Source organism: Sebastes fasciatus, chromosome 1, assembly GCF_043250625.1.
Source record: "Sebastes fasciatus isolate fSebFas1 chromosome 1, fSebFas1.pri, whole genome shotgun sequence".
Taxonomy (NCBI): Eukaryota; Metazoa; Chordata; class Actinopteri; order Perciformes; family Sebastidae; genus Sebastes; species Sebastes fasciatus.
This window is the reverse complement of record NC_133795.1, coordinates 19451663-19476238: the sequence shown is the minus strand read 5'-3', so window position 1 is coordinate 19476238 and position 24576 is coordinate 19451663. Positions and strand designations below refer to the sequence as shown.

At 41.8% G+C, this 24576-nt stretch overlaps 2 protein-coding genes across 5 annotated transcripts; one reads left to right on the top strand and one right to left on the bottom strand.

The window, feature by feature from the left end:
- Positions 1 to 12087, bottom strand: rad54l2 (RAD54 like 2). Of its 2 annotated transcripts, none has more exons than XM_074636395.1 (23): positions 11924 to 12087; positions 9319 to 9541; positions 8863 to 9172; positions 8618 to 8772; positions 8387 to 8527; positions 8062 to 8294; positions 7790 to 7972; positions 7542 to 7675; positions 7262 to 7458; positions 6790 to 7132; positions 6510 to 6687; positions 6182 to 6412; positions 5369 to 5487; positions 4794 to 4909; positions 4244 to 4343; positions 3944 to 4149; positions 3122 to 3291; positions 2566 to 2762; positions 2225 to 2409; positions 2009 to 2098; positions 1828 to 1920; positions 65 to 1223; positions 1 to 30 (listed from the first exon to the last, which is right to left on the bottom strand). In XM_074636395.1, the coding sequence occupies exons 2-22, from the start codon at positions 9488 to 9490 to the stop codon at positions 253 to 255; spliced, it is 4524 nt and encodes a 1507-aa protein (XP_074492496.1). In that variant the 5' UTR covers positions 9491 to 9541; positions 11924 to 12087; the 3' UTR covers positions 1 to 30; positions 65 to 252. The 2 variants fall into 2 exon arrangements, with proteins under 2 accessions (XP_074492496.1, XP_074492503.1); XM_074636402.1 differs by having other exon boundaries at positions 8636 to 8772; positions 11924 to 12083.
- On the top strand, positions 11732 to 24002 carry bap1 (BRCA1 associated deubiquitinase 1). Of its 3 annotated transcripts, none has more exons than XM_074636423.1 (18): positions 11732 to 11871; positions 13749 to 13901; positions 16246 to 16275; positions 16396 to 16450; positions 16644 to 16776; positions 17635 to 17754; positions 18282 to 18343; positions 18505 to 18647; positions 19067 to 19145; positions 19242 to 19365; positions 19573 to 19705; positions 19800 to 19987; positions 20508 to 20641; positions 20743 to 21206; positions 21432 to 21670; positions 21869 to 21961; positions 22053 to 22125; positions 23042 to 24002. In XM_074636423.1, exons 2-18 carry the CDS (start codon positions 13865 to 13867, stop codon positions 23173 to 23175), a joined length of 2241 nt encoding a protein of 746 aa, XP_074492524.1. In that variant the 5' UTR covers positions 11732 to 11871; positions 13749 to 13864; the 3' UTR covers positions 23176 to 24002. The 3 variants fall into 3 exon arrangements, with proteins under 3 accessions (XP_074492524.1, XP_074492534.1, XP_074492516.1); XM_074636433.1 differs by having other exon boundaries at positions 11741 to 11871; positions 13812 to 13901; XM_074636415.1 differs by lacking the exon at positions 11732 to 11871 and having other exon boundaries at positions 13662 to 13901.
- The last annotated feature ends 574 nt before the right edge of the window (positions 24003 to 24576 follow it).

Sequence of the window (24576 nt, the reverse complement as noted above, 5' to 3'; positions counted from 1 at the left end):
TTTTACTTGTGTTATTATGTTACTTGCATTCTGATGTGCTCACACATTCAGAATATAACAATACATCTGACCATCAATCATCAGTTTATAGGTTAGGGTAGATACTGTAACAGAATCAATTTAGTTCATTTAGTAAATGTGTAATCATTCCCATCCCTAATGTACTTTATGTCAACCATGACTGGTACAACTGTGTGTGTGTGTGCGTGTGTGTGTGTGTTAGAAACTGCCTCTCCAGGACTTATTGAGTCTCTACTGTCCTGTCACCTCTATAACGTCATCGTCAGAGCTGCTGCCGCCGTTCTCCTGATGCATGTGCATGTCCGGCTGGGTTAGAGCTGCCCCCAGCAGGCTGGAAGTGGGATTGTTGAAATGGGAGAGGAAACTGGACGTAGTAGAGCCGGAGTTAGACGTGGGGAATCCCCCCGACCCCGAGAGGAGAGGGGCGGGGAACATCCTCTGCTCGGAGAGCAGCGACTGGCTGTAGTTGAGAGGGAAGCCTGATGAAAGCAGGCCAGCCATGTTGGGGTTCATCAAGTACGGAGGCAGAGAACCCGACGCCAGGGAGGAAGAAGTTGCTGCCGAGGGTGTCGATGACATGGGGATGGTGGTGGTGGAAGCGGAGGAGGGGGTGGGGAGGTGTCCGTTCCCTGTGGCAGACTGTCTCAGTAGGTCCGAGCCTGCGGAGGGGAACATGGTCTGTAGGTCAGCCAGAGTTTGTCCCGGTGTCTGAAGGAATGACGATCCGCCGCTACCGCCCATCAGAAGTGGATGACTCATGTGACTCAGCAGGGAGGAGGAGTTCAGACCCACGGAGGGAAAACTGAGCCCGCCGGAGCCCATGGACATTCCGGGGAAACGGGATGCAGCAGAGGTGCGTTTTTGTGTGTTGCCCTGGCTTTCAGTACTCCTGCGCTTGGTGCCACGCAGCTCTAAAGCAGAGCTCATGAGGTCGTCAGCGAGTTGCCTATTGAGATCACCAGTCTGACTGTTCTGAGAACCGCCTTCATCCCCTGCTGGTAGAGCCAACATTTCTGTCGGCGACGGCAGTTCGTTCCCCATGCCAGCATCGCCGGAGGATGCAGCGTAGCGGCTGAGCTCTCGGAGAATCTCAGAGCTTAAGGGAGAGGAGGACCGCTGGTCTCCGTTGGGGGAGCCCTGCTGTTGATCCACAGGCGATGAACAGCCATTACTGAGTGGATGGATCAGGGAACCCTGGGTGTCTGTGAGAGGAGAGAGAGAAATGCACTCGTGAAATGTCAGGAGACGTGTACAGTGTCTCTGCCTCTGAATAATTTATTCTTGAAAGGTCAATCCTGGCTGGAAATAAAATGGTGAAGCCAACTTTAATGTAGAAATATGAATAGAAACTAATAACCAACAGTGGTTCCTTATTGTGTGTGTTCTCCTCTAAAACATCTTAATTCACATACTTTGGAGTTAAAGGTGCAGTATGTAGGATTTGGTGGCATGAAGCAGCGAGGTTGCAGATTGCAACAAGCTTTTCTCCTGTGTGCCAAGTGTGTAGGAGAACTATGGAGCTCTCTCCCTCCTGAAATTAGAAATGCTTCATCCCTGGACACTTTCAAAAAACACCTCAAGTGCCACCTGTTCATCAAGGCCTGTGATCTCAGCTGACTCTCCCTACACATCACTCTTTTAAATACTTAGCTATAGTTTCTCCTCTGTGTTATTTATTAGTATGATTTTGTGTGCCGACGTGAAAACATGAAAGGCCCCATCAAGAGCCAGTGGTTTGAGTTGTTCGGATGGTTGTAATGCAAAACTATGTCGCAGGAACCACGAAACACAAATATGACGTTGTACCTCTTGAAGCAGCAGAGCCCCTGGCTGCTGGTCTACTGATCTTTCCAGATCGAATAGCAAAAATCCTTCCATCATTTGTCCTAATGTAGGTACCTGTGGTGGAGAAAAACATCATGTGATGGAGGCAGTAACTCAAAATGCTTTGTACGCAGAGAGCAATTAATGCGTTTTTGCGACTAACCTTTTGATCCTCTGATAACATGGATGCTCTCTCCTGCGCTAATTCGAGCTTGAACATCTGTCGTGCTGTTGGCTCCTGGGATTACAATATCTGTAGACAAGACATAATTCATGTTTACTCTTTTGAAAGATTATACGGTCAATTCAAAATGTAACATGTCAGGGGTCGGTGTGGTACGTTCGATGATTTTAAGCGTTTAAAAATAGTATACGTTACCAGTCGTGGTGACGATCCTCTGCACATAAACTCCGGCTTTCTGCAGGAAGTTGACAGGCAGGCTGCCGGCAGAGCTGGAGCCAGCCAGGCCCATGCCGACCTGGCGAGGCATCATGGGGATTGGGGTCGACTGGATGGGCCTGACACTTGCCACGGGCTTGTCATCCGGCCGTGCCATGGGACGCCTGAAAATACGAGGGCTGAACTCATGACATGCTCACACACATAGAAGTGCACAGAGTGTGAATTGTAAAGCATTGCAGCACAGAATATCAGTAAACCCTGTTGGTTAGTTTGCGGTTGTAGCTGGAGAGAATGTACGTTTTAAGTCTGAAACCCACCAGCCGCGTTGGTTAAATGCTGGTATGTTTGTGAGCGTCTGATCACTGGTTGGGTAATAGGGGGCGTATGATGGGCGAGAGTAGGGCACCGAGGCTCGTTTCTCATCCTCGTAGCTCTTCTTGGCGGCTCTCTTCTCTGCTTTGGTCAGTTTTGACTCCTTCCGGTCCACCAACAGAGACTCGTGATGAAAAGGTTGCTATGGCGACAAATGGAAAGAGGGAAGTTGAATTACAGATCAACCGTCAGATCGGATTTTTCCGTGCAAGAGGCAGTTTGATGTTACTTATTTCCCCACAGACGGACTTCAGCCCTTCTCAGGTAGGATTTTAGTTTTTACTAGGTAAGCTAGGGAAATGTAATTGTTACTGGAATTTCTGTGTGGTTTTCATATTTCTTGTAAGTTCTTGTTTTTGTACTCTTTTGCAGCACAAGAACATTGGACAACCTGGATATAAAGTCAACATGTACTAAAAAACAGAGTCAGAGTATTATTTACCAGAAGGCCAATACTTGCAGAGTCTAGGTTTATAAGTAACGCCTATCATGCAGCTGTACCTTGGTGATGAGGTGTGGGTAAAGCTGACAAGCTTGATACATCACTGTTTCAAATCCCTCCCGGCACTCCAGCGCGATTTTGGAAGGTTCCTCTTCCACAAAATGCAGCAGCGACTCCACTTCCTTACGAGTGAAGTTCAGCACTGGGTTCAGGTCATCAACCACACGGTCTTTAAACAAACACACAGACACAACATTTTAAGACTGGATATTATTTAGGTAGAGCTTAGTAACTGCCCACATTAGATCTACGAGGAACTTTAATTTTGTGTTGGTTTTGGTGATCCCTGTGTACAAAAGCGTTAGTGTTTTTCGAGCACCAGAGTCCCTTCAGAAAATCTCTCATTTTACTGCAGCAGGGTCTGAACGTCTGCTCCGCACAGTCCTGGTTCTCCCGTGCCTCCCTTCCCTCCAGCGGGTCCAGCAATATGGCCTGGGCCTCCAGCAGAGTGGTGCCGGTGTTAGCTCCCAGCAGGGACCAGCAGAGCAGCGAGGCGAAGCTCTGCTCCTGGACGGAGGAGGAGTCGCTAGTGCTGGTCGTGGAGCTCTGACTGCAGGTCGAAGGCGGCAGAGAAGCTGGATCTGGGGCTGGTCGCTGCTGGAGGCCCCGCTGGAGTCTGAGCTGAAGGAGTTTCTGATGAACCTGCATGATTTCGTTTGATTTCGCCAGAATCCGACCCGCTGGCCGATGACAGGTATTAAGCATAACTATATAGAAACAGCCAATCTTCTTGCTGATGGTCTCATTTACTTATGTAGGTCATATAGAGGCATCAGTATTAAGTTCAGACTGTTTCATAACCAGTTAAAAACATCTCTTACCAGACATTCCCTGTTTGGAGACTTGTCGGTCGTAGATCTTTTTCTCCAAGGTGAAATCGCAGACAAGGCGATAGATGAAGCAGGGTTTCTTCTGACCATAGCGGTACACCCTACACACCGCCTGAGCATCGTGACACGGGTTCCAGGAGGCATCAAACACGACCACACGGTTGGCCCCAATCAGATTAACCCCCAAGCAGCCCGCTCTGGAAGAAACACAGAAGATTACTGATAAAATGTCTGCCAGCGTATACAGGAAGCATGACAAATGATTTGGGAATAGAGAGCAGAGGCACACACCTTGTAGAAAGTAGGAAGACCCATGTTGACGTGTTTTCCGGGTCATTAAACTGATTTATAAGTCGCTCTCTTTCTGAGGCAGACGTGCTCCCATCCAGTCCTGTAGACAGACATACATCATCTCTCAACACTGAAGCACCTGAACACACTTTACCTCGCAGAGTGTATCATAGTAACACATTTCATTGAATACTGGGAAATTTGCTATTGAATTGTTATGGGCGAAGTCCTTCATCATCTTGGCAGAAGAGTAAAAAGACCGGAGGAATCTATTGTATAACTATCCCTGGCGGATATACGTACATTACATATAAAAAAAAAAAATTCAAATGTCTTTGTGAAATTGCAAATAGATTGCTCCTAAACGTGTTTCCAGAGAACAGTGTAAATTTGCCAAAACAAATGATGAAATGGGAGGAACTTGAGGAGCAGCAGCCAGCGATACTAAATCAATAAATCACAACTGTGAGGCTTCAGAGGTGATGATCACACTTTCTGGAGCGTTGCTGGTTTGGAAGAGAGAAGAGAGAGCACAGATTGGAGGACTCACTGTAGTAATTGAGGTTGCGAACCCAGTGGGGGTTCTGGGTTTCAGAGGCGATGCCCACCGGCATGGGTCTCTTTGCTAAGAAGTCCTCGATGACCGTCAGGGTGGACAAACTTTGACTAGTGGGTACAGAGCAGAAACAGATAATAAGCGGTAAGAAAAGTAAGTGCACTTTGGTCTGAAATAGATAAACATTATTATGAAAAAGAAATGGACTTCAAGTGACTGCAGTGTTGTGTTATACTCGAAAATAAGAGTTACAATTAATAAGTCAGGTGTTTTTTTAATAGCCACAGTACTGCTGTATGTACATACATATATGGCTACAAACAACCACGAATTGTGTTTCATTAAAAAGGTCATAATTTGAATTGTGAAATTCCTGCTTACAAGAGTAACCTGGCAGAGAAGCAGACAGACGTAGGATGATTAAAATATTAATTCCCTACAATTAGTAAAAAGCTCTGAAAGCTCCAAATGAGTCTGATTAATTAGCTGAAGAGCAAAGTGAGTCTACCTCACCTCTAAGTCGCTTAATGGTGGATTTGTGTTTAAAAGGGAATGTACGTTGGACTCACCTAAAGACCAAAATCTTGTCTCTTCTTCCCACACACTCGTCAATCAAATGGAAGAGCAGAATCATCTTGGCAGAGTTCTCCAGGACTCCCGTGTGGTAGTTTGACATTATGCCCTTTGCCTGAAACAAGAAAAAGGCTGTTGAATTAAAAGGCAGTGCAGCCTGGAGGAATAACAAACCCCCTATACGGACATGCCTTATCTAAAGCTATTCTAAGGGGTAGCATAGGTCATTTGGAGAATAGCAGAACCAGTGTGTAGAAGGAAGTGAGTGGTGAAGCAAGAGAGAGAGAGAGCGGCGGCGAATGTGTGTGTGAGTGAACAAGTGAGTTAGTGGAGCAGAAGACAGAGTTAGTTTAGCGTATCAGTGAATGTACAGTGGAAGTGCTGCATCTCCTCAAGACCAACAGAGGTTTCTTGTGTCTGGTGGCTGAGTGGAGTGACGGGGGTTAACTCTGGAGCGAGTAACGTTATCGACTCCAGCCAGAGCAGGGAAAATTAACACAGTGGTTTGTCCATTCTGGGCCACTGTAGAAACATGGCAGGCCAGCTCCGTGAAGAGAGAACCCGCTCCCTATGTAGATATATACGGCTCATTCTAAGGTAACGAAAACACGATGATTGTTATTTTAAGGTGATTATACACTAATGAAAACACACTTATTAATATTCCATTTCTGCCGATAGATCCCACGAAATGTTACACACTGTTCCTTAAGTGCTCGAGGTTTGACACAAAGATGTAAAAAAAAAAAAAAGCTGTAAAACTGAGCCGTAAATAAAAAACAGCTTTACACGGACTGGTCATGGCGTACCCATTCATATGTGATGACTTGATTGGCTCTTTCCTGAGAGGGATTGATTGATGGCAGGGTGTTGTTGACTTTGCTGTTGCTCGAGTCGGCTACTTTGGCTTTGAGGCCAGCGCCCGGTGCATGGCAGCGAGTGTTACCAGCTGAAGTGATGTCATCGAGGTCCAGGTCCTGCTCGTTGGCCTGGTTCTCCTTCTGCAGGGCTTCATAGAGGACGTCTGGGTGATTCCAGATCTGGAGGGAGGGGGAAAAAGGAGGCTTCACCCGATTCCTCAGAAATGTATCGCAGTACCAGAAAGAAAAAAACACAGCAAGAAAAAAACAGCCTCACCTTGCAGCATACACAGAAGGCTTTGAGTGGGTTTAGACCGAGCCAGCCATTGTTCCCTGCTTCTCGAAAGCGTTTCATGAACTCGGTATACAGCGCCCTCTGAATGGGAGAGAGCCGCACCAAGATCACATGCTCCTCCTTGGAGGGAAGCTGGTCCTGAAGCACATCGTGACCTCGCCTGTAACCAAGAAAAAGCACCACACAGAACACTGACAGGTAAGCATCATCCAGGCTACTATGGTTTTTTTTCTAAATCCAGCACTGACAAAAAAAAGTTTACCTCTGGACAAAACCCTCCAGCAGGCTGTGCAGCACGTGGCTGCGGTAGCGCATCAAGCGGACGTCCTGAGGTGTGCTGTCCACGCACTGCCCGTTCAGAATGGGCCTCTCAAACATGTTGCTGAACTCCTGACGCGTGCCCAAAAAGTCGGGCCTGACAAAGTCCACCATGCACCAGTATTCGATGAGGTTGTTCTGCAACGGGTAGCCGGTCAGGACTACTCTGCGTCGGGAGCGGATGTTCTTCAGAGCCTGCGACGTGCTGGCGTGGTAGTTTTTAATGCGATGGCCCTCGTCACATATCACCACATCTGGGCCGGGCCGCGCTATGGCTCTTTCAATACCTGAAATGACAAAGTAACAAGTGACGTGTCTGTAAATATAAATTACACTGTACATTTGAGCTTTTAAATGGCACACATACAACTTTGTTTAGGCCACAGCTTCCGTTAAACTAATGACTCTCTGCTGACCTTTCATGAGCTCCTGCTGTCTATCTTCTTCATCCAGGTCAATGATGATTGGTCCGGCGGGCTTCTTTGATTTCCTCTTCTTGCCCATCACAAAGCTCTTCTTCATGGACAGCAGACGGTACATCTCGTAACCCATCAGCAACACCCCTCCGTCTCTGGACCAGTCCTCCACAACTTTGGCCCTGGCCAGCGTCGTTCTGCAGGTCACACAGTCAGCGTGATTAACAAATATTAGACGATCGATGCTTAACCTCGCACACAAACATGGCGTGTTACATACTTGTGCTCATCGTTGAGAATGTGAACTTTGAATGCGCGGCCTGTGACGAGTTCGGGGTCCGTTTCGGGGGAAATGGCTTCTTGTGGTGGGAGCCAGAGGTTGAACTCGGTCAGCCAGTTCTGAAGTGTGTTCACCTTTTTATGAAGGAAAACAAAGATTTGGAAGGTTGATTTAATCATAATAAAACACGTGAATGTGTATACACTACATAGTTTCTTTTAACGCAGCATACACTTCCGATTACTCACAGGAACAATGGCCAGCACAGTGTGAGCCTCAGTATTCCTCAGCAGGATGTCGGTGAAGGAAATGACCTGCAGTGTCTTGCCCAACCCCATGCTGTGAGCGAGGATGCAGCCGAAGCCACTGCTGGTCTTATACCGCTCCAGAGACTCAATGAGGTTATCGTAGAGGAACCGGATTCCCCCGATCTTAGAAATGAGGAGACAAATGATTTACTGAGGGGTTTTCTATTCCTGAGCCTTTACGTTTTTGAGAGAGAACGAGATGGTGGGCATACCTGGTGAGGTTTGACGGCCTTGGCCAGCTGTGGTGCGAGGTAAATGTCTTTCTCCTCCGCAGGGTGACTGATATTAACCAGCACTTGACCCTGGGCGTCGGGCAGATTCATATCGTCGTTGATATGCGCGCCGCTGCTCTCCTCTGTGGCGGCGGTGCCATCGGCGTCCTCGTCGGCCGACTCGCTGCTTATCTGCAGAGCGTCCTCGTCCCCGGAACTAAGCTCAATGATATCTACGCCATCATGGGAGAAGTGTGTGAGAGCTTGCTCGATTTTCTCACATTGTCTTGGGAGAGAAAAAAAAAAGCAGTATCGTATATCTTACCATCTCTAATAGCAAATGCAGGCAGCTCGGGGTCCACTGTTTCATCTTCATCACCGCTGCTGTCCAGACAGATCACATCCTGCTTGCTCAGGAGAGCGGGGACCAAGTGGGAAACTTCTCCTAAAATTGAAGCAGGGTCGACTATTGGAGAGATGAGAAGGTATTAGGATAGAAAGTACACAAAAAGAAATGTCAAACTATAAATAGGAGTGGAAAAAAGTGTAGCTTCACCGATAGAGGGACAGTCACCTGGCTGAGAGTCTGGGACGGTTGAGGCTGGTATAGGGAAGTCCTTCCTCTGCTGCTCCAGACGCTTCCTCCTGTCCATCTCCTCCTGTTGAGCAGCCTTAGTCCCAGCCTCCAGCTGATCCTCCTTCAGCAGCTTTCTGTTAGCATGAAGGACAAAGTTCAGTTCATATACAAACATGTAAGTATATTATGCAACATATCTGAAAATACCAAACGGATAATTGTACCTGATATTCTTCCTCATGTGTATAGGCTTAGATAGCTTGGAAGGTTTGGAGCCTTTCGAAGACTTAGAAGATTTGGATAGTTTAGAGGCTTTATGTTTCTTTGTTTTGCTGGAAGGTGGCTTGCTCTGGGTCGAGTTGTCTGGGCTGGTTGGAGGCTGAGAGCGAGAGGGGGGTCTGGAGGGAGCCCTGGAGGACGGGCTGGACGCAGGCTGAGACGGAGGCTCTGAGGATGGCTCTCCGGAGGTAGCTGAAGTGGAGTCCCTGCCATCCTGAGCCGTTTCCGTCCTGCTCTCGGCACTCGCAGGTCGGTCTTGAGAGAGAGAGAGAGAATAGACAGTATTTCAGCTTACGTCTACAAAGGCTAGTTAACAAGCACCAATTTATTTCAGTGTTTACCATTGTCTGTGAATGCATCAGATTAATAAGAGGCACAAGAGAAGTTCATTTGTCACTCACCAACACCATCATCTTCATCGTCTCCATCATTTTCGTCCTCATCTTCTTCCACGTCCTCATTGTCCTCCTCTTCTTCTTCTTCTTCTTCTTCTTCTTCTTCATTTTCCAAATACTCCTCTTCACTGTTAAGGCTGGGCTCCAGGTCACTTTCTGAAATCGCCTCTTCAGACATGGCGTCTTACAAGGCTCTAAAAGTATTACCTACACACCTTCATCAGGAGCCCTGAAATAATAAAAGACATCACATCTTAACATCACAAACGTAAACCTAGTGATCTGACAATGAGGTTTTACAACCAGCAAATGTTTGGTATTTTCACTTGATAAAATAGTTGCACTGATGGTCAATTATGAAAATTGCCAACGACTAAATTTATAAATCACCAGATTTTGAATGTACTCTTGAAAAATTTGGAAGCAACAACTGATCTGTGACCTGAGAAACCTCTTGGATTGTTAGACCTTTAACATGTCAGAGAAATATGTGCAGCTAGAATCCTGACAAAAACTAGAAATTTAAACATATAAACCTACAGTAGCTGAGGTAATTACACCGTATAGACCAGCATCGCTCTCTTAATGCCGGTCTCCTGGCCACTCCATCAGTTAAAAGAAATCAGTCGGCATCAGAGCATTTTCCTACCGTGCACCTTATCTCTGGAATCGCCTTCCATTAAACGTTAAAAAAGCAAGTTCAGTTAAAATCTTTAAATCAAGACTGAAAATCTACCTTTATTCACTTTACTACAGCCTACCCTAGAGCTTAGTCGGGTCAATCGCATTTTAAAATTGATGTTCTTAATGTGGCTGTTTTTTTATATGCTGTATTATTTATTTGCTTGCTGTGTGTTCTGTTCATTGTATTTATTGCAGCCTACCCCTGAACTTAGTCGGGTCTATCACCCCTTTTAACATCCCTGTTTTTACTGTGGTTGTTTTGCTTTTAATGTTTATTATTTAATGTGCTTGCTGTGTGCTTTGTTCTATGTTTTTCTAATTGTAAAGTGTATTGGGACCATGCTGCATGGTGATTCTGCACTTTAAATATGATCGATTGATATAATCTGGGGTCAGATCATCGGTATCATCAGTCTTAAAGTCACTTCTGTAATGAACAGATACCCAGCGAAGATATTTGAGAACTGGAGTGATGTGACTGAATTACATGGCCCTTATAAAAGTAAGGGACAGCGTTTTGACTGCCCTATTGAGCTAACTGTGAGGAAGTCCAATTAAAAGGGCATTCCAGTTGTGTAAAAGTCTGTTTTTCCCCATTGATTTGTGTTTCTACTTTACCTTAACTTGAATTTATTATTAACAGACTTGATGATGACAAAAGCATGGACATGTGTTTCAGAATGTGACTGGGACAGGGAATTCATTTCTTAAAATATACAGATGGTGGAAGGTTACCATGGTGATGCTGCTGATACGTAAACAAAAATAAAGGTCAGCATCAATAACAACTCAGAGGTTTTTAACTTGGTCTTGGTCCTAAGGGATTAGGACAACAAATATGAATAGACGTGCTGCGTCTGAGTCTTTTTTTTAATTTGGCCAGAATATTAGGGCTGTCCTCAATACTCAACTAACACGTTTCGTCAACTAATCGATTAGTTAATTTCCTCCACAAAGAATCACACAAAAGCACCACCTTAAATCTTGTGTTTACCAGACATGTGCTCATAAGTTTCTTGGAAATAAGTCATTCAGCATGAAAAAAAAGCATAAAAAATGACTAATCAACTAAAGAAATCTTAGTCGACTAATACCAAAAAGGACCGACTAAGAGGGGGCAGCCCTACAGAATATACAGAAATGCAAACACTGGTAGTACTGCAAACACAACAAGATGGAAAACCCACCTCTGCTTTTAAATAATCTGGTGAGGTTACAGCTGCAAAACAATTTCAAAAGTTTGATGCACACATTGTCTGGATCATCAGTCCCTTTTGTGGTCTATTCAAATAAGGCTATTATTATAATAATAAGGCTCAGTCCTCATACAGTAGGTTTGCATTAGTATATATATATTAAACACTATCTGAGTCCATAAGAAAGATGATTGCAGTGCTTAATCTAATGTTTAAAATGACATATGAGGTGACACACATGGGAGGGATTTCACCTAAAAGGCTTTTTGAGCCCGAGGATGGAGGCAGCTAACAAGTAGCACGAAGCAGCTACCTCTGCAAGCTCATCTCTTACCATGTTGTTGCTATTTAACGTAAACATCAAAGCACCTGTCGTTAATTGGCTTAATTGGCTTACCTAACTCAATGCATATGCACGCTATTGTGTCTCAGGCAGAGCATAAGCTAGCTAATTACACAACAATGAACGCAAATGCAAAACGATAAAAACACGTTCATTGTCCCGTTATAGCGGCAGTAGTCAAGAAAGGGTGGCTGGTTGTGAGTTGGGCTGCAAGAAAAGCAGCTTTCTTTGCAGGAGCAGACTGGTTTTCTGCGCTGTCGTAGCAAAGATAACAATCTGAGTGTACCGTTCAGTAGCTCTGATGCTACAGCCAGGCTAACTACCGCTGTCTGTTAGGTACGAGTATCAGTGTTAAAGTCAAACATCCGGGACGGTTTGTGGATCATACCTTGGATATGCGGCTTCGCTGTACTCTTCAAGAAACCTCGCTGTGTGTTTACAAAACCACCGAGCTGTTAGGTCGCACACTAGCGGAGTAGATTGACGATTAATGAAACGGTGCTAATTTACTATTTCTTTCCAGTGTGACTATAAATACCGTCCCCTCCATAGAGGTAGTAGCTCCACGACTAAAGGTTCCGGGAAGGTGTTTATTGTCACGCCGGTGTTACAAGTATAATCGTGTGAAATGCTTTTTGCTGGGAAGCTCCATTAAAATAATAATAAGTTATATTATAATTATAAAAATAAATACTTTAAGTTATATTACAATTAGTTATATTACATTTACAAATACTTTAAGTTATATTACAATTATAAAAGCAAATACTTTAAGTTATATTACAATTAGTTATATTACATTTACAACATTTACAATTACAAATACTTTAAATTATATTACAATTATAAAAGCAAATACTTTAAGTTATATTACAATTAGTTATATTACAATTACAAATACTTTAAGTTATATTACAATTATAAAAAGAAATACTTTAAGTTATATTACAATTACAATTAGTGATATTACATTTACAACATTTACAATTACAAATACTTTAAATTATATTACAATTATAAAAGGAAATACATTAAGTTATATTACAATTACAATTAGCTATATTACAAATACTTTAAGTTATATTACAATTACAATTAGTTATATTACAATTACAAATACTTTAAGTTATATTATAAAAGGAAATACATTAAGTTATATTCCAATTACAATTAATTATATTACAATTACAAATACTTTAAGTTATATTACAATTATAAAAGCAAATACTTTGTACAAGGGCATATTAAGAACATATACATTAGGAACATATACAGTATATACAGTATAGGATATATTTTTGTGTGAGAAGGTGTCGTATGAATTATCTATTTAAAAGTCTGATGGCCTGGGGGAAAAAACTTCCTCAGTCTGCTAGTGAGAGTCCTGCAACCATACAAATAAAATAATTATATTTCTCTGGTTGCAACACTTTTATAGTTACCAATCAATAGTCCCCTTTTAATCCTGTACATTCATACACAATTATTAGAAAAAAACTAAAAATGGGAGTATTTTGAATAATATATTGCACATTGCATGTCTAATACTGTTTACGAATATTAATATTGTCATAATCTGAATCATGTGTTTTTTCCCCCCATTGTAGAGCACATTCAGAAAGTGGAGCTGTTTTGGAGAAAAGTCGTGATTTTATGACAAATATTATATTTACTTAATCGTTTACTTTTCCTTTAACATATTCTGTATATCACCCTCATTACTATTTGGAGTCTTCTGGGTATTGATTTACATAAATAAAAATAATAAAATAATAATATTTCTCTGGTTGCAACACTTCAAGTTCCGAATCAATAATCCCTTTTAATCCTGTACATTCATACAATAAAAATGGGAGTATTTAAATAATATATTGCACATTACATGTCTAATACTGTTTACGAATATTAATATTATCATAATCTGAATCATGTGTGTTGCTGGCATTAAATATGCCCTAACTTATTTATTTTTTTACATAATCGTTTACCTTTAACATATTTAGTATATCACCCTCACTATTATTGGTAATCTTCTGGGTATTGATTAACATAAACACATTATTGATTGATTGATTAATTCTGCTCTTCAGTCTGACTACAGGAAGTTGCTCTGGGGACGTGTTTTTGCGCCCCACCGGCGTGTCTTGATGACGTAGTTTGTAGGCGGCCAGCTCTGTCTATTGTGTTTATCTTGAGCTCTTCTCTCCACACAGTTTCTCTCGTGAATGCAAACAAAGCTTTAGCATCGTTTAAGATTACTACTACCCCTCTTTCAGACATGGACTGGAACACATCTTAAGTATTAGTCGAGCTGTGCACAAATGCGAACATGAACAAAGGCTGGCTGGAGCTGGAGAGTGATCCAGGTGAGACACACAGACAGATAACACAGCTAACTAACGCTAGCTGCCACACATAGAGACACACAGACAGATAACACAGCTAACTAACGCTAGCCTCCACACATAGAGACACACAGACAGATAACACAGCTAACTAACGCTAGCCTCCACACATAGAGACACACAGACAGATAACACAGCTAACTAACGCTAGCCTCCACACATAGAGGCACACAGACAGATAACACAGCTAACTAACGCCAGCCTCCACACATAGAGACACACAGACAGATAACACAGCTAACTAACGCTAGCCTCCACACATAGAGACACACAGACAGATAACACAGCTAACTAACGCTAGCCTCCACACATAGAGACACACAGACAGATAACACAGCTAACTAACGCTAGCCTCCACACATAGAGGCACACAGACAGATAACACAGCTAACTAACGCTAGCCTCCACACATAGAGGCACACAGACAGATAACACAGCTAACTAACGCTAGCCTCCACACATAAAGACAGATAGACAGCCAGCCTCACTAAGCAGCTGCACTTATTAAGAGTACAAAGCAGCTTTAATGCAATACAAGATTAAAACACGGTTAAATACAATGTGTATGTGTTGTGTGAGTTGATGGAGCGAGAAACCAAAGACAACATATGAGGCAAGGCAGCTTTATCTGTATAGATAGAGAGATAGATAGATGGAGAGATAGATAGAGAGATGGAGAGAGAGAGAGAGATAGATAGATAGATAGATAGATAGATAGAGAGATGGATAGATGGAGAGATAGATAGAGAGATGGAGAGAGAGAGAGAGATAGATAGATAGAGAGATAGATGGAGAGATGGAGAGATAGATAGAGAGATGGAGAGATGGAGAGAGAGAGAGAGATAGATAGATAGATAGATAGATAGATAGATGGAGAGATAGATAGAGAGAGAGATAGATAGATAGATAGAGAGATAGATGGAGAGATGGAGAGATAGATAGAGAGATGGAGAGATGGAGAGAGAGAGAGAGATAGATAGATAGATAGATAGATAGATAGATGGAGAGATAGATAGAGAGAGAGAGATAGATAGATAGAGAGATAGATAGAGAGATGGAGAGAGAGAGAGATAGATAGATAGATGGAGAGATAGATAGAGAGATGGAGAGAGAGAGAGATAGATAGATGGAGAGATGGAGAGATAGATAGATAGATAGATAGCCACACATAAAGACAGATAGACAGCTAGCTTCCCTATGCAGCTTCACTTATTAAGCCTAGAAAGCAACTTAAATGCAATAGAAGATTAATAAGTGCAATATGTATGTGTATTGTCATGTGTTGTGCAAGTTGATGGAGCGAGTAACCAAAGGCAAAATATGATGCAATGCAAGGCAAGGCAGCTTTATTTGGATAGATAGATAGATAGAAAGAAAGAAAGAAAGAAAGAAAGAAAGAAAGAAAGAAAGAAAGAAAGAAAGTAACTTTATTGACCCTGAAGGAAATTCAAGTTTCCAGCATCACAGTTCCATAGTGCAAAAACATGTTAGTAAAAAGGCAGTAAAAAAGTTAGAAGTTCAAAGTACAAAAAAATATACCAGATATAAAAAATACAAGGAGATGAAGAAAACTGTTAAAACTGAATATAGTGCAGGGTAACAGCTGAGATACAGGACTTTTAAAAAAAGTGAATATAGTGCAGAAGAGACTGTTAAAAATGAGTGTAGTGCATTATTATCTGTTCTACAGACCGTCCTCCCTGTAGAGCACATTTCAGCAACAAGCCAATTCAAAGTGCTTTACATAAACATTCAAGAACATTGCGACAAAGTGCAAAAGAACATTAAAACATAATTAAAACAGTTATAAAAACATTAAAGATGAGAAAATAAAAACAAGCTAAAAATAATAGCTAGGATCGAAGCTGAAATAGAATATAACACACAAGGGTTAAAGCTCTAGTGCAGTATAAGATCATTATTTGATTTAATAAAAGGCAGCAGCAGCAAACAGGAACGTTTTAAGCTTTGATTTAAAAGAACTCAGAGCTGGAGTTGGTCCTGCAGGTTTCTGGGAGCTTGTTCCAGATATTTGGTGCATAAAAACTGAACTTCTACATGTTTAGTTCTGACTCTGGGGACACTAAGCAGACCTGATCCAGATGACCTGAGAGGTCTGGATGGTTCATAACATAGTAGAAGATCAGAAATGTATTTTGGCCCTAAACTATTTAGTGCTTTGTAAACCAGCATGGGTATTTTGAGGAGGAGTAATGTTGTTAGCAAAATAATACACTGGTTTTTCATTTGTTTTCTGGTGTATTGTATGTTATTAAACCCTAAATAAAATGTTTATTTTTTTTAGGACTCTTCACTTTGCTGGTTGAAGATTTTGGTGAGTAGCTCGTATACAGTAGCTAAATCTCTTACAGTGCTACAATGTGAATACCTGACATATACAACTCCATAAAGCCAATTAAAATGTACATTTTGTGTGTGTGTGTGTGTTCTGTAGGTATCAAAGGTGTCCAAGTAGAGGAAATCTATGATCTTCAAAGCAAGTGTCAAAGGTATGTAACCAATCAGGTCTTTGCAAGTCTGTTTTGGTTAACAATAATAGCAAGTAAATCAAGAATGAAACCTCTCAGGTAGTGATATCCAAGCTCATGTCTGAATATAAACAGTGTTCCTTTTGTTACACCTTGTTGGACTTGTTAGCAACAACGTGAAAAGGCATCATTGGTAATCATTTTATTTTTGTAGTCCTGTCTATGGCTTCATCTTCCTGTTCAAGTGGATCGAGGAACGTCGATCCAGGAGGAAAGTCAACACTTTGGTGGATGAGACTTCCGTCATTGACGAGGAAATTGTAAATGATATGTTCTTCGCTCATCAGGTAAGTTGTTTATGTGATTATAGACGTTGGCAGTTGTTGTAGTTATTGCTGTGACATTAAGTCTTTTGTATTAGTGAGCAACTGATCTGTGTTTGAATTCATAAAACCTGTCACAGATTTCTTATGAGCTGTCATGTTAACAGTATTAAATTAGATTAGATATTCTTTATTGCCCCCAAAGGGAAATACATTTTTGCAATAGTGCTGTCCATAATGTAAATTCAGTGTTCCTGAGCAAATTTCATTCACAGTCAATAGTCATAAATAGCCATTTAACACATTTATCACATAACATAACAATTGTTTTAGTTTTCAAGTCGTTGTTTATTCATTCAAGTGGCGAAAACGATAACAAATGGCATTCATAACTTATCTGGCTTCAAAGTCATTTGTTATTTGTTAAAAGTTATTTTGACTATTAGCCACAAGTATTCATTTTATAAATTGTATGAAATTGTGAAAATCCAGCAAATTGTGGTACTTCTAACCAGCAGATTTTTAGTGTTTTCACATGATATAATATATATTGCAAAATGTGTACATGTATACAATTGTTACAAAAATTAAATAAAACAATTCCGAATTTTTTCTTTTGATGAACTACTATTGATCAACTATCAATCACTTCAGCACAAATGTCCTAATCTCAAGAGACTGTACAGCTAAAATAAAAATATACATATTGATGGAGTTGGATCCAACCGTACAAAGTAGACGTCATAAGATATTTTGCTCATTCCAGCACTGCAAAATCCTAACCTTTATATTCATATCTTGTAATAATGCCCAAAGAAACATGGTTAATGAATTGCAAATTCTAACTCTGACTTGTGTTTATGATGTCATGTTTGTATCCAGCTGATACCAAATTCATGTGCCACCCACGCTTTGTTGAGTGTGCTCCTGAACTGCAGTGGCGTTGAGCTCGGTACCACCCTTAGTCGTATGAAGGCTTTCACAAAAGGCTTTAGTCCAGAGGTAAGATGCTTCTCACACTCACACTCACTTACGTATCCCTGTTTTATTGTTTGTGTAATTTAATAGTGAGCTTTATATTCATAGTTTTCACTGGAAAATCAGTTCTCAGATTAGTTTTTTCCTTTGGCTGTTACAGTCTAAGAAATCATAGTAAGTTGACAAAAACTACATAGGTACTGGGTGGAAATAGATAAGGTAATCAGAATCTATATTTCGCAAACATATTAAATATATAGGAACAGACAATGGTCATATACATGTATACATGTACCTCCAACATAATTCAAATCAGGATAGTTTTTCATTTTTATCAAAAGTTGTCATAGTGTTCTCAATTGCTCACTTGTGCAATCTCTCTCTCTCTCTCTCTCGCTCTCTCTCTCTCTCTCTCTCTCTCTCTCTCTCTCTCTCTCTCTCTCTCTCTCTCTCTCTCTCTCTCTCTCTCTCTCTCTCTCTCTCTGTGTCTCTCTCTCTCTCCTCTTCCCCTACTGTCATGTTTTAACTTTTGATTTTCATGTATTTTTCAGAGTAAAGGTTACGCAATAGGAAATGCCCCAGAGCTTGCCAGAGCACATAACAGCCACGCCAGGTAGGTTACAGTCAGTGCTTCCTTTTTACATCTTCAGGTGTCTCTGATTCTGTGAAAAAAAAAAAAAAATCCTCTGCGATTGGTCTTCCATACTGTGAGAGATGTCAGGTTTTGTGTGCATTCATCGGTTTCTTAAGCTCTCTTTCCGTGTTTCTATGGAGACCGGAGCCCAGGCACCTGCCGGAGAAACAGAATGGGATCAGCGCAGTGCGGACCATGGAGGCCTTCCACTTTGTGAGCTATGTGCCCATCAAAGACCGCCTCTTTGAGCTCGATGGACTCAAGGCTTACCCCATTGACCACGGTACGAGTACACACTGACAAAGAAATACAGAGTCCTGTTCATGTCACACTGATTTGTAGCATTTTGGCTGCCATGGAACCACTGAAAGCTGTCTTAAATGGTGTGCAAATGTTGAAAATAGGTTTGTCTGCATCAGTGATGCTGACTGAATTTTCTAGAATCATTATTGTGATTTCTTCTCCTTTTTAGAGGACTGAGTTCAAGAGTTTATTTATTTTTTATTTGATATGTTTTATCATTATTTTAAGACGCTTTTAATCCAGTGTGTAGCCTGGAATGAGGCCTCATTCCTCATTGGATAAAACCTTGTAATGACCCATTTGCTATGAATTGCATTAATGCATTTAGGGTTGTTTTAGTACTCATTATATTTTGGAAATTGATGCTGTATTAAAGTATAATATTTCACACTATTTCAGGTCCCTGGGGAGAAGAGGAGGAATGGACCGATAAAGCTCGGCGGGTCATCATGGAGAGGATTGGATTGGCCACTGCTGGGTGAGTCCTGAGCCAGTTAGCTCAAGCAGCGGTGGTTCACCTTCTACACACACCCTCAAGGCTTCATTGTCATGCTGCTGCTCTGCTCTTTCTCAGTGAGCCGTACCATGACATTCGCTTCAACCTGATGGCGGTGGTGCCTGACCGCAGGATGAAGTATGAGTCCAAACTGGAAATTCTTAAGAGGAATCGACAGACTGTTCTGGAGGGTCTACAGAAGGTCAGGAGCTGCTGGAAGTTTCATCACAGACTGAAATAGAAATAAAAATAGATGAATTGTTATAACCTCTGCTGCAGCATGTCATAGTTGACACTTGTTTTGGTGTCATAATATGGTATTCCTAATAATTGTGTATGTTAAACATGTCCACTGACATTGGTGAATATGTTGTAGAATATAATTTGTATGTTGTCATCATGTCTTCAGATGATCCGGCTCACTCAGCCCGAGCTCGTCCATGACAAGAAGCAGCAGGAGTCTTCCTCCCCTGATGATGGCACAACTGCGATCAAGAAAGAGGCAGACGTGGAGCCCGTTACATCGCAGGGGGCTGATCGAGGTACAGGATCCAGTCTTTGTTAACAATACATCTTGTGAATTGTGTAGGGGCTCATCATGAACATTTAACTGAAATACACTGAATGTCATTTTAGATTCAGTGGATGAGTCAGGAGTTCAGTCTAAGGATGCCCCCAGCCTCGCAAAAAACACTAAGGTCATGGGCAAACCAGCAGCCCCCACAGGAGGAGGAGGTACCCAGCAAGTCACCAGTCCCAATCCCATCGTTCAACGCCTGCCTGCCTTCCTGGACAACCACAACTACGCCAAGTCTCCAATGCAGGTAAGAGGAGAAGTGTGTACGTCCTGGCTCAGAAAGGTCTGTTGGTTGTATCCAGTGTGTGTGTTTTGTCACTTTCTTCACCAATTTTGGCCTCAAAAGATTTTTTTGTTAGAGGATTTGGTTGTATTGTACAATTAGGGTTGTCTTCAGGGCTGCAAGTAATGATTATTTCTCATCCCTCATCCATGTGCTAGAACAGAGTCCGGTGTTACATTGAGAGTTGTGTGAAAACATTACTATTCGACTCTTTTAGACAGATCATACATTGCTTTCTGTCTGTCTCAGATCTGACGTAGGGACAGTTCACTGTCGGTGTTATTTCTCTCTCTTTTATGTCATTGAAAATCATTCTTCCTCTCTGACTTTCTGAGTCTCAATCACTCTCTCCTGCTCACTAGAGGTGTAGAATGCTTCTTTTTCTCCTTTCCTGTTGTTAAGGCAGCTCAAACTTACAAGCATGTTGGTGGCTGCAGGAAAAACAAATCTGTGGTGGTCTATAAAAAAATTCTCTGATTAACAGGAAGAAGAGGATCTTGCTGCTGGAGTTGCTCGTTCTCGAGCGGCAGCGCCTCCCCAAACCACATACTCTGATGATGAAGATGACTATGAGGATGACGAGGAGGAAGTAACTGGTTCCGCGAGCGCATCCAGCAGGTTAGCATCGTAATGTGTATATAGGTTTGTGGTTATGACCTGACTGAAGGCTCTTTAAATGAATGTTTTAAGATTTTGGTTTTAAATTTGCCGTCTTTTAGGTTTAGACGGAAGGCAAGTCTGCGATCTCGACCGGGACGGGTAGGGACCGGGATGGAGAGCCAGATTGCCCTCACTGTATTGGCTGAGAAACTGAAGAAGGAGGCCCAAAGGAAGGATGCCCTAAATACACCCCTCTCTGTACGCACAGAAGGGCGCACAGGAGGTATCTGCATCACATCTGCCTCGCAGCCTTCCCCCACACCCAGCAACGAAAGCACCGACACGGCCTCCGAGATTGGCAGCGCCTTCAACTCCCCGCTGCGCTCGCCCGCGCGCTCCCAGGCCGCCACGCGCCCATCCAGTCCAGTTGCGTCCCATCTGTCTCGTGTGCTGTTTGGAGAAGATGAGATGCTGAGGCTGGACTCCAGACATAACCGCGCTGTCAGAGAGCTGGGTCCCTCTGTCAGCGCAGCCATGTTACACCTGCAGGAGGACGGAGTCATCTACGCTCTGCCTCCATCTGGTGAGTACAGGAGGTTGTTACGGTCGTGGGCGGTTTAAAAGCTTCAGCTGAAGTAAGCATTTGAGTCTATCACTTGATATTTACAGTACAGTCGGAGCATATTAATCATTTTTAGACAATAGAAGTAAACAGGAGCTAAATGAGAATAACATACTTTTATTGATGGATTGTCTGCGTCTGGCTAATTGTGATGGATTGTTACTTTATGTGTTGTCTGTACGGCAGATGTGAATGCTGATGGTACAAAGCGGCCGTGCACTCCTGAGAAGATAAAAGACAAAGTGAAAGCGGAAGTTTCAACAGGAGAGAAGGAGGGCGCGAACGAGGGAGACGAGGGTCCGTCTGCGGAGGTGAAGGAAGAAGAGGGCAAAAATAGAGCAGAGGTGAAGCCTAGCAAGGAAAAGCTCAACGCTATGGAAACCGCTGCAGACAGCAAGCCCCCCGGGGATAAGTACTCTCCCAAAGTAAGTCCAAGAATTTCATTATAATGCACTGTACCTTGGTGTTCTTATCAGCCTGCCAAGGTTTTTTTTTTTAATATATCACATTACTCTCACTTTTTTGCTTGTGCTGCCAATTAGGGAGCTGTTTCTAAAGCTGTATACTAGAACTATATAATAGACAAACAAACAGAGCGGTTAATCGTCTTCTGTCTCTTGCAGGAGCTGCTTGCACTTCTCAAGTGCGTGGAGGCCGACATTGCCAATTATGAGGTGTATCTAAAGGAGGAAGTAGAAAAGAGAAAGAAATACAAAGTAGGTTTTCCCTGGAACCAATTTAATATCTCTAGTGAGACGCTGTTTTTTATTGGCTTTTAATCAAAATATTTGTTCTCCATTTGATCAGATTGATGATCAGAGGAGGACCCATAACTACGATGAGTTCATCTGCACCTTTATATCAATGCTGGCCCAAGAAGGTAAATCTCATCATCTTGAGGATTTAGTTTTTTGTTCTTCTATTTACTGTTTTTTTGCCCCCCTTTACCCTTACATTAAAAAAAACACATTTAAACCCTCTGAAGTTCCATTTAAATTCCAGGGTTCTCTGTGGTGGATCATTAGTGTCCAGATGCTTCACACTCCTCCACTCACATCACAACATATTTATGGTTATTTTTGTACTGAATGCCTGAGCTAAGCTCCAGAGTTGGTTAAAGCTGCAGTTGGGAACTTTGAGCAATGATATGATAAAAGTTGTTTTTTATAAAACTTTCACTATATCCTGACCGCAGTGCACGAGACAGATTATCTGCAAAACAACGAATCAGAGCCGAGGAGTCTCTACAGCAGCTGTCAATCACTGCTTACGAAACTCGGGAACTCGGGAACTGTAATGCCTATTTCTCGCCTCAATAAGAGATAAGTTGAGGAAATACCAAGCACCACCCACCAGCCGGAGCACAGCCAATAGGAACGCTCTCTCTCTGAAATGACCTGTGATTGGCCAAAGTCTCCCGTCACGAGCTAGATTTTTTTAAAGCATGAAAACAGAGCCATGAGGAGGTGCAGAAGTCTAGTTTTCTCTCAGAGCACTTGAATTACAATATGCTGAAAAGTTATTATGGAATTTTTCTCCAATGATGATAAAAACATACATACAGGGCCACGTTATTCCTCTTAACCAGCTTAACACACAAAAATACAACAGGTGTGACATCAGTATACACCCGTACATGTCCCTCTTAAAAAAGAAGAAAGAAAATACTAAAAATATCTAACATTTTAACCACCACAAATATGCAAAAACCTAGTTACATGCTAAAAATCTGTTGTTGTTGTTGTTATAATTATTTCTTTGCTCCTTCATTCATTCTGACTGGGTATCTTCTTCAGGCATGCTGGCCAGCCTTGTGGAGCAAAACATTTCCGTGCGTCGTCGGCAGGGAGTGAGTATCGGACGCTTGCACAAACAGAGGAAGCCTGATCGCAGGAAACGCTCCCGACCGTACAAAGCCAAGCGCCAGTAATCAAAAACAATCATAACTTCTGTAAAGAAACGCACACCTGTGAGCAGCGAGCAGTCACCGCAGAGAAAATGAAAAATTGACACACTCCTGAAGCTCTCTCTCATAAAGGCCGTCTAGTGTTGTATTTTAGTCCGAGCCTCCTCTCCTTCATGAAATGGACCATGTGTTTTGGTCAGCTCTTTTATTACTGATGTATATATGTACTACTGTTTTAGTTTCAATGTAAATGTTCTTCTTTCTTGTGCCACTGCTATTGACGGTTTGTAAATATGAAAAAAGGCATGTGACCAATGGTGAATGCTTTTTCATCTGGCAAAGTATTCATTCTTATTGAAAGATAAGTTCAGTCTTACGGTCATTACAGTTACGTATGTCGCTGAATATACAACTTGGTAACAATAAGTCGATATACTCATGTTTTTACGGTGCCAATGAAGTATTGAATGTGTTTTATTCATCCATAGCATTTCAGTTATAATCTCTTCACTGTTGGTAATTCACTATATAACATAAAAAGCATCTTTTAATCACATTCTTCATGGACAATTTTTAAACTCAAGAAGAAGTCATGATTTTTCCTTTTTGTTGGAATGGTCTCTAGCTGTGTATGAATATCTCTGGAGGTCCTGCAAATGAAAACAAGCTCTTGTGTTATTTTTGTACCTGAACTGGATCTCAAAGTGAATGAATATCAAGTCGGATGTGTGCAGTTGTGTGTTTTTGTACATATGTATTGGTTAATTGGCTCACCTGTACACTGAGCTCAGTTGTTCTTTGTGCTTGCCAATTCATACTAAAATAAAGTCAATCAAAATATCTTGCTATAATGCAGATTTCCTTCTTTTTCTTTTTTTAGTGATGTGACTATAATGGTTGATCCAGGATTACAGTATTTTATAGGAGTGAATGTGTAGGGTCACACGTTACTAATCCTAGTAGGTTTATTAGATCAGAGTGTGTTTTATTGTAGTGACAGTTGGTGTACACTAGGGAGAGCAATCATTTAGTGGGACCATCTCAGAATCATCTCTGTTACTACGCTGTAAAGAGAGCCATTCACATTAAAATGGACTTTGGGTTTTCTGCAGAGGGATTGTGTTGTGGCACCATTGCCGTGATTTGCATGTGTCTTTAGACAAATATGTGGTATTCTTATTATTTTGATCTGGTATTTTGCATTTCCCAGAACAATCTCAGTTGTCATTTACAACAGTTTCATTTGTAGTAGAGCTATAGTTTGTTTTGTGTTTCCAAATGAAATAATACATTAATTTGATAAGTATTTCTACATTATCTAAATTGTTAGTCTTTTGTAACATATAAATTACCACTAGATAAATTGAGCTTGTAATGGTTAAAACCATCAATCGTAACATTTGATTCTACCTTGCCAGGAATTTG

Coding starts and splice junctions, on each gene's coding strand:
- rad54l2 (XM_074636395.1), bottom strand. CDS start 9,490: ATGTCTGAAGAGGCGATTTCAGAAAGTGACCTGGAGCCCAGCCTTAAC. Junction 2,763..3,121: donor ACCCACACCTCATCACCAAG/GTACAGCTGCAT, acceptor TTGTCGCCATAG/CAACCTTTTCATCACGAGTC. Junction 1,921..2,008: donor TGTTATCAGAGGATCAAAAG/GTTAGTCGCAAA, acceptor TCTCCACCACAG/GTACCTACATTAGGACAAAT.
- bap1 (XM_074636423.1), top strand. CDS start 13,865: ATGAACAAAGGCTGGCTGGAGCTGGAGAGTGATCCAG. Junction 21,207..21,431: donor CTACGCTCTGCCTCCATCTG/GTGAGTACAGGA, acceptor TCTGTACGGCAG/ATGTGAATGCTGATGGTACA. Junction 22,126..23,041: donor ATCAATGCTGGCCCAAGAAG/GTAAATCTCATC, acceptor TATCTTCTTCAG/GCATGCTGGCCAGCCTTGTG.